Source organism: Hippopotamus amphibius, chromosome 7 (assembly GCF_030028045.1).
Source record: "Hippopotamus amphibius kiboko isolate mHipAmp2 chromosome 7, mHipAmp2.hap2, whole genome shotgun sequence".
Classification (NCBI taxonomy): Eukaryota; Metazoa; Chordata; class Mammalia; order Artiodactyla; family Hippopotamidae; genus Hippopotamus; species Hippopotamus amphibius.
In genome coordinates, this window is record NC_080192.1 from 89608578 (window position 1) to 89618112 (window position 9535).

The 9535-nt window shown below is 38.3% G+C and overlaps 1 protein-coding gene across 6 annotated transcripts; it reads left to right on the forward strand.

Annotated features, from left to right (window-relative positions):
* Positions 1–72: 72 nt before the first annotated feature.
* Positions 73–9178, forward strand: SNRPG (small nuclear ribonucleoprotein polypeptide G). Of its 6 annotated transcripts, none has more exons than XR_009054607.1 (5): positions 73–199; positions 3370–3392; positions 4097–4221; positions 6859–7111; positions 8874–9006. XR_009054607.1 is itself a non-coding variant. In XM_057741001.1 (4 exons), exons 1-4 carry the CDS (start codon positions 168–170, stop codon positions 8922–8924), a joined length of 231 nt encoding a protein of 76 aa, XP_057596984.1. In that variant the 5' UTR covers positions 73–167; the 3' UTR covers positions 8925–9178. The 6 variants fall into 6 exon arrangements, 1 of the variants encoding a protein (XP_057596984.1); XR_009054610.1 differs by having other exon boundaries at positions 6888–7111; XR_009054609.1 differs by having other exon boundaries at positions 6892–7111.
* The last annotated feature ends 357 nt before the right edge of the window (positions 9179–9535 follow it).

A 9535-nucleotide genomic window follows, 5' to 3' on the forward strand; every position in this document is an offset into this window, starting at 1 on the left:
GCTCAGTCTTTCCCTAAGTATCGCGACGTGAAACGGGAAAGCGGCCGACAATCGATTGGCTAATGGGATTAGTGACGTCAGACGCAAAGCGCCGGGCCTACCGCTGGAGCGTGGGGAACAAGTCCAATTCCGTTTGGAGGCATCTTTGAGCTCGCCGAGTAGACATCATGAGCAAAGCTCACCCTCCCGAGTTGAAGAAGTAAGTATGCGTGAGGGCCGCGCCGAAATGGGCGCTTCTTTGTGTGCCTCGAGTTCCTTAGATCCTCCGCCATTTCCTGAGAGTGCGCCTGGCGTACGTGTTCTGGTCCGCGGCCGCCGAGATCCCGGCCAGTGTCCCGCGCTTTGGGGCCTGAGACCCGCGCAGACTTAGTATTTCGGCCCGGTGGGCACCGTTACCACAGGCAGCAAGGCGCCTCGCTCTGCCGAGTTGCCTCCCAAGCCTGAACGCCAGGCCCCGTCTCCCGCACGCGCCCCCTCGTTGCTTGAAGATCACGAATGCCACCCTTGAACATCTTGCGTAGCATCAGGTTCTAAATAAGGTGGCTGGAGAGTGATTCTGTAAGGAACTAAGGACATGGGTCGAATGGGTGCTTGATAGTATCTGAGGAATCAAAAGCCGCCTTAATCTTAGAGTGTGTTTGTAGCTACTTCTTTAAGCTTTAACTTAGAAATCCCATTCCTCTTTCTTGTTTTCTTGTTCTTAGGTTAAACTTGATTGTCGTGTGATATCTTGCTCTGTTAACAGAGCTGTGTGAGAATATCAATTTTTCTAATTAGAGAAGGCTAGGTTGTTTGGGGGTGGGGGTGGGGGTTTGAACCCAGTAAAATTAAAGTAGGATATTCCTACTTTAGATAAGGCCCAGTTTAAAGCGTTAGCATCCTCAAACACTCGTGGCTGAACTTAGCATGTTCCGTGTTTCCTAAGTAACTTCTCTGTCTTGTTTATACTATGTAATGCCAGAATTCTGCATGTAGTAGTTGGATAACACAAAGGATGGAAAATTGATCTAGGGGTCCGTTTGTGAGGCAGACCACAATGGTCTGCCTTGTGTGCAGTCCATTTATAACCAGCCCCGTAAAGAAGTCAGATTTAAGGAAGAGTTCATGTGTAATGATTTTACATTTAAGTGCACTCTTGTATTGAAGCCATCTTTTGTGCAAAAACTTCGTGTATATTTTAGTTGGATCTGTTATTTAAGACAGTTATTAAATCATAAGCCTAACGAAAGAAAAAGAGAAATTATTGCTGTGAAAATGCTTATTCAAGTTATCCTTTTATTGGGGAGCTGGTAAATTCTTACCTGTCCTCTGGATTCATCAGGAACTGATGAAATGGTAATTATTTTTTAACAAAAGGATCATTCTCTACTTGTAAGATTTTCTTTTTGACTCTTAAGACATTATTTGAGAATTTCAGAGGATGAAACTAGTTTTGATACCTTTCTCTCTTTTTTCTTTTTTAACTTTTTTTTTTATTAATTCACCTGTTTATTTTTATCTTTTGGTTCTTTTGGGTCTTCTTTGCCACGTATGGGCTCTCTCCAGTTGCAGAGAGCGGGGGCCAGTCTTCGTTGTGGTGTGCAGTCCTCCCATTGTAGTGGCCTCTCTTGCTGCGGAGCATGGGCTCCAGGCACGCAGGCTTCAGCATTTGTGGCACATGGGCTCAGTAGTTGTGGCGCACGGGCCCAGTTGCTCTGAGGCATGTGAGATCCTCCCGGACCAGGGATTGGACCTGTGTCCAGTGTATTGGCAGGCGGACTCCCAACCACTACGCCACCAGGGCAGTCCCAGATACCTTTCTCTTCTGATCTCTAGATTTCATGAATTGTGAAATCCTGGCAGGTCTGCCTCCAAAATGACTTAATTTTTTTCTTTCTTTGCTTTCTCACAAATACTATCTTTTACACTTTTATACCCTCCTCCTAGTTTAGCATAATTCAGTGGTTCTTAACTTTGGGGGTGGGAGTCTGGTTCTATCAGCGCCTAGTAGGTAGAGGCTAGGGTTACTGCTAAAACGTTCTACATTGCACTGGATATCACTCAACAGAATTATCAGGCCCCAAATGTCAGTATGCCGAGGTTGAGATACTTGGCCTAACCAAATTCTTCCTCCTGCTCTTAAAAATCTATGCCAGAGTAGTCTTTTTTTTCCCCATTATTCTGAGATATAATTGACATACAACGCTGTAAGTTTAAGGTGTATAGCATAATGATTTGACTTACATACGCCACAGTAATCTTGCCAGTGGCAGGTTCTGCTGCAATACTTATTGCTGTATACATAACAAAGTCCAGACTTCTTGACCCAGTATTCTAGCTCCTCCATCTGAAATCCAGGCACCAAATATTACACCCACTAATATTTGAGTACCATGTTCTCCAGCCAAACTGAAGCATTTGACTTTGGTCAAACTTTTTCACTGCTGTGTGACTTTGGAAATTTTACTTAACCTTTCTGAGCCTCAGTTCCCCATCTACTAAATGGTGGTAATTGTTATTAATTTGTATGTATGTAATTTATAAAAGCTGTCATAAGGATTAAATAAGCTCATGTGTGTTATATTTGTTTTATATAACATCCTGTTAAAATACATTATTTTATATATCATATTATGTTTTTATTTGTAAAAAAAAAACTGTCTTCTTGCACCTTCTGTCAGGCCCTTTTTAAAATTGAATGAAGTTTCATATTTTTTAGCCTGTAACTGGAAGAGGTAAAAACTGGTTTGACTACATGTCTTCATATTCTCATACTGCCCTGCTGAGATGGAATTTTCTTGTTTAACTCAAATTATAAAACTTCAAAATATGCATGTATTTTGTGAAGTGTACTTATATGTTGAAGAATATCCTGAACACTTAAGATTGATGTTTAATATTAAATAAAATAACACTAATTGTCTCAAATATAAAATAAAATATCTATTGGATTAAGTATGGTTTGTTACCTTCTGGTTTCTTCACAACTCTGGTTTTGGAAATAACCAAAAATATAACCAAATCTTTGTTTTTCTGTTATCATTGTAAAGTCCTGTCATTGAAAATTAGGTCAGTATTGAACAACAAGGATGTTTTTGTAATTCACATCAGTATAAAGACTCAATTTAAGGTACATTAATATATTCTAAATCCACTCCATTTTTATTATCTTCCCCTTCCCAAATTATATTGCTCAGTTAGTATAAGTACTGACTGAGGTAGCCCATCACTCTGTCATCCTTTACAGCAGTACAGAGTTTTTACTCTTTTAAATTTCATTATTCTTATTGTGTAAATTTTAGCAGATATATTGACTATATACTTTTGTGCTTACTTGTGCTTAAATTTTTAAAATTAGTTACATAATCTTTACCCCTTTTGCTTTTTCAGATTTATGGACAAGAAGTTATCATGTAAGTCTTTTTGTTTGTTTTTTTTTTTTAATTTTCGGGTTTTGTGGGGTTTTTTAATATTAAATTCCTTTTTACATGTGCCTTGGCAGTATATAATGTTTGGAGCAACTATATAAAAATTCAAAGCACACAGAACCTCTAATTCACATCCATTAATTAAACAGCTTTATCAAAACTCTAACTAGACAGTTTAATTTCTGATATTTAGGAAGTTTCACAGTACTTCAGACTTTTCATTATTTCATATAAGCCCTCTCCCACTTTGATAAAATTAACAAGATTTTCCATTTTATATTTGAAAACTCAACTTCTTTTCCTTTAAGCAGTGGACAGACAGGACTGAAAATCTGACCTGCACAGTACTTGAAGTATATAGGGGTTAAGACCATGGCTTTAGAGGCAAGCAGTCTTCAGTTTGAATTCCAGCTGTTCCCCACAGTAACTGTATGATCTTGAACCAGTTACTTAAAAATACTATACTTCAGTTCCTTCATAAAAAGTCAGGATAATTCCACTTTACGGAAGTCTAATAAGTTTAAATGTGGAAGTAAATGTAAAATGTTTAGCCCAGTGCTTGGCATATAGTAAAGATGGTAGCTTATACATTTCAAATATCTGGGTTTTATCTCACCTAATTTTTAATGAATAGTTTAGTTGGTAGTTAATGGTCAGTTTTATTAAAATGTCTTTTTCCCTTTACATAGTGAAATTAAATGGTGGCAGACATGTCCAAGGAATATTGCGGGGATTTGATCCCTTTATGAATCTTGTGATAGATGAATGTGTGGAGATGGCAACTAGTGGACAACAGAACAATATTGGGATGGTGGTAAGTGAAAATACAAGATTTCTCATAGAGATTTCATTTTTCTTTTGGAATAAGCATTAGCTTCCTTTCTATCAAACTCTTGGGTTAAACTGAATTTAGGCAAATTACAGGCAAGATTAGACATTCCATTTCCCTTTTAGTTTAACCTGACAGTTATTCAACTGTGATAATAATATCCCAGTTACCTGTAGGTTAAATCTGAATCTTACCTCAGAACCCACTGAGGTCCTTGGACTTGAAATAGCTGTTGGAAATCATTTTTGAGCTTTATTCAGTAATAGAGGCTCATATTTGTTCCTTCATTAGAGCAGTAGTTCTCAATCTTAGTTGTATTTTAGAATCAAATTAGTCTGGGATGCATCATAGAGTTTTTTAAAGTTCCCCAGGTGAAATGGTACAGATGAACTTATTTGCAAAGCAGAAATAGAGACACAGATGCACAGATGTAGAGAACAAACTTATGGGGGGCAGGAGGGACAAATGGGGAGATTGGGATTGACATACACTACCATGTATAAAGTAGATAACTAATGAGAACCTACTGTATAGCACAGGAAACTCTACTCAGTACTCTGTAGTGGCCTATATGGGAAAAGAATCTAAAAAAGAGTGGATAGATGTATAACAGATTCACTTTGCTGTACAGCAGAAACTTACACAACATTGCAAATCAACAATGAAATTTTTTTTTAAAGTTCCACAGGTGATTCTAATGTAAGGCAAAGATTAATCTTTGATCCAGAGCATTTACAATCACTCATTGAGGAGTTTTTTTAAAAGCAAGCAAACAAAAATTATCCCTAGAGCTCACCTGAAAGCAGTTGAAACTGTATTTCTGAGGGTGCTTTTATTGTTAAAAAGGTCTTGTATAATTTTAACGTACAGTGAGGATTACTACTTATCAAACTTTAACATCCTATGAATTCCCAGATCTTGTTCAAATGCAGATCGTAATTCAGTAGATATGGGATGGAACCTAAGATTTTGCATTTCTAACAAATGTCCATTTGATGCAGATCTGCCAGACCACAGATCATACTCTTGGGGTTTAAGTGTGTGTATAACCTAGATTTTCTGGTTTATCACACTCAAATTAAAAAGTAGTCAGCGGAAAAGTTGCAGAGCATATTCACTACGACAGCCATTCACATGGAAGAAAATAGGAAGAAAACAGATGCTGATTTGTGAATTATAGGAACAAACATTTCTGCCGTCATTAGGCCATAGTGCTGTGACTACTGAAGAAAAGCTTTTGATGTTTGTCAAACAAGACCCCGACTTTAAATTCCCCTCTGCCCAACACAGAACAATATATCCAGTAAGTGTTAAGTCCGAGTTACTTGGGCAAGGTGAATCAAAGTAGACAACGTAGCTTTAGGAAATCATTAAGCATATAGACCTCTAAGAGATGGTAAGAGTTCCTAATTATAGCCTTGATTTTGCCTCACTTTTTAAAGTCTGAGCAGTAGAAGGGTGTAATATTTTAATCACACTTTCCAAGGCTTGTGTTTGCTTATTTCAAGTGTATTACCATTACTGCATTTTGAAAAGCAAATCAGTGCTCAGGGTTGGAAAAATGACTTGGAGTCTCTAGATATGAGATTTCCTGCCCACCCACACACATTTCGTGTAAACCAACTTTCTTTTCAGGTACAGTCTCCTTGAGCTTCTGTTGAAAATGAATAAAAGTATGGGCAAATTATTAGCAGCAGTTTCTTATAAAAACAGTTTTAAAATACCCAAGATTTCCCCCAGCCCTTCCTTTCACAGATTAGGAAATCTTCGCTCTAATAGAGGGTAGTTTAGAGTTTTGGTTCATATCTCAACAGATTTGCTACAAAAGGATCCAAGATGGAATTGACATCTAAAGCTCTAATTTGGGAAGATAACTTTTTAGAGAATTGTGCGGCACTTCTCGGAATTTTTATCAGAGAAGGAATTGAGCCTATATCGTGGAGCTTTCTCTTAATTTTCCCCCTAAATTTTGGTGGGCTTCATTTTCTTTACATGGAAATTGATTACAAGTAGTGCCATCCCAAGTCGTTCAGATAATGAGCACCTGCTTACTGTGTTAGGCAGCCTGTTCTTCCACCTCTGATGCATGTTGTGTGACTAAAAATTATAGTCTGTAGGCGCTAATTCTTGTGGCTGAGTTAACACTTTGAAAATGAAATAATGATAATATATTAATTGTCTTTAATGAAAAAACAGTCTAACGAAAATGGAAGAATGGCTTTTCTAAGGGAAAGAAGGGAAACAAGTCACAGTTTTGTTTTTTCACAAGTTGTTTGGCTGAGACACTTACATTGACTTCATTATTCCCTTGTCCAATCAGTGACCCATTGAGGCCATTGAAATTACTTAATACTATTAAATTAAGAATAGTATTCAGAATGTGTGTATTCTGAAGAGGACGGTAATTTGTTTTGGGGATCTGGCAAGTGGATAATGAGCTAATGATGTCTCGACTAGCCTCTTATCTTCTGAGACATCCACAGAGTAGTCAGTAGCCTCACCTCTGTCTTATTTCCTCAAGATTCTACTCCACTCCACGGTTCCCCTAAGAATGTGGTAAAAATTGTGTATTTTTTGATGCTACATATTTCAAGAGTTCTTACTGGCTTTGTGCTTCTGTAGCTCCATTTTAGGTTTGTATTCTTTATTAGACAGTTGTGCCCTTTCAAGAGACTGAAAAAGCCTGAGCAACACTTTGCCAAAACTTAGTATTGAAGCCCAACAAAAGGAGCAACATGGAATTCTGGACCTGATGGTTCCAGTTTGATTTGGAGAATGGGGCCTCGAACACAGTGGGAAAAGAGGTAGAGCACTGCAAAGCAAAGGTGTTCACAATGAACCTTAATTCCTGTGGATTATGTGAGAAGGCAAAGAAGTGAGTGATACCAGTCTAGAAAATGTTGATGAAGGTGGCAGTTTTGTTTTTTGATGATGCCAAAAAGAAAAAGTCCGCAGATCTGAAAATCTTAGTAATCTGAAAAAACTTCTCTCTACTACCCTCCACTTCTCGGGAAAGTGTCAGAAATGGACAGATTTAGGGGGGAGTTAGGAAGAAGGCTGCTGTTTTTCATGCTTTTTTGATCAGTGAAATGTGATGTTCATCATCTGTTGCAAATAAACCAGCAAGTTTAAAACTCTTGAGAACTAGGTAATCATGCTTTCTTCAATTCTTTTCCTGACTTGTAAGAAGAATAAGGGTGTAGGTTCTGTCAGTCCCTGTTGTCCTACTCAGGGCCTTGTTCTCTTGTAATACAGCTCTTTAATTCCTCGCCACCTTCTCACCGTGCTCATTGCTGTTTGTCTCTGCCAAGCTCCAGGACACTTTCCCACCTGTCACGTTCCTTCCAGTCTGTCTGCTGCAGTCATCACACGCAGGTTCATTTGTTTACTTAACAGAACTTACTGAGCTTTTTGTGTGCCTGCCACTGCTCTAGGCACTGGGGATGGTACTCCAAGCAAAGTCCATGCCTTCATAGAAATGACATTTGAGTAAGAAGATAACAGCTAATGGTGTTTGTAATAAATAAAGCAAGTAGATTGAGTGGAGAAAAGAAAAAGTTATAGGTATTTTTATGCCAGCTGCCTACAAGCATAGCTCCACTTTGAATCTGACTCAGAATGCCTCTATCTCTGATAAATTGTTCCATGTCCCCTCATCCCGCTCCTGGCCTTTTCACCTGTCCAGCTCTGTTTGAATTGATCTGTGATTGCATTACCTGCAGTCCACCAGGGACTCCTTATTTTCACAGTCCTCTTCCAGTTTGACTTATTTTTCTCTCCCTCTACCAGCCATTACCAGCCATTTCACCTGTGCTGTCATGAGTGTCCTGGCTTATCATGTATAGAATGGCTGCTGTGTCAGGCACTGTGCCCCTGGGGCCTTTTTTTTTTTATAACTTTTCTTCCTGCCTCTTAATCTCCCCACCCCCACTCTGTTATATATGCTTTTCCCAAAATAGTGGTCATTCCCCCAGCTGTGAAACTGCCACTGGTTCATTGTTGGTTTCATGATGCTCTCCCAACATTTTTAAGATGGTGTTTGAGATGCAAACTAAGATTAGGTGCAGACTCTCTTTGTATACCACTTTTCTTAATAAACTTTTATTCAGATTAGATTCTTTCCTTATCCCTACACTTTTTCATCTCACTTCTGCATAGAATTTCCTATCTTCCTGTCACAATTCTACCCCATTTTCAAAACCAAGCTAAAATGTCATCTTCAGAAGTCCTTTTTCCAACTTCCATCCTGGTTTGTTCCCTCAATGATCTTATACCCCTAAACTGACTAATGTATTCTGCTGTACCTATTTTCCCCATTAACTTTATGGATCCCTTAGAGCAGGGCTGGCCATGTTCATTTGAGTCCTGCAGTTTAAGTGAAATTGGTCATTGGAGACTTGGCCTCAAAAAGTACTTGTTAGCCTTTTATCTACATGTGAATCTCATCCTGAAGGGCTTAGTGGCTTCATGTCATTAGAAGACTCGTATTATTTCGTGTTCCTGTGACTAGAAAAAAGGCCTCACAAAATGACATTTAATAACTGAAAAACCATTAATGATTTGATGAAAATTCTTTAATCATCAATATGTCTGTTAAATGAATTGTGTTCTTTTCAAATTCATTTTCTCTTTCATAGGTAATACGAGGAAATAGTATCATCATGTTAGAAGCCTTAGAACGAGTATGAAAAATGGCTGTGTTCACCAGAGAAATCAACTGCTTCCACGGGTCCCTCCTCCATATTTTACTGCGATAAAAATTGGGTCGTATACATTTTCTTACTGAACTTTGTTAAATAAACTTTTATATAGTTAAAAATGCTTTCTCCACTGTTCTGAACATAGACGGTTTGCTTTTATTCTGATTTTTTTCTATCATGACTTGTTCCTGGTTGAGACTGATTTGTTCAGGGGTTTTTAATGCATTAAAATAGAAGAATCTTATTAAATATGAAACATTGGCAAGGATGCCCTTTTTCCGTATCTTTACCACTGAACAGAGATGAAGAAGCTGCAAGCCTGAGTGGGTTTCTTCTGAAACGTTAACTGGAATTTTCAGAGTTCTTGTAGTAACTTTGACAGACTTTTTCACGTACATCTATATTCCAAGGATGGTTTCACTCAACACAGGTTTGAACTGTGCACTTATATACAGATTTTTTCCAATAGTAAATACTGCAGTACTGCAGCATCCATGTTTGGTTGAATCCATGGATTCCAAACTGGGTAAAGGAACCACACGTCCAGAGGGCTGACTATAAGTTACATGCAGGTTTTTGGCTGCTCGGAGGGTCAGCAT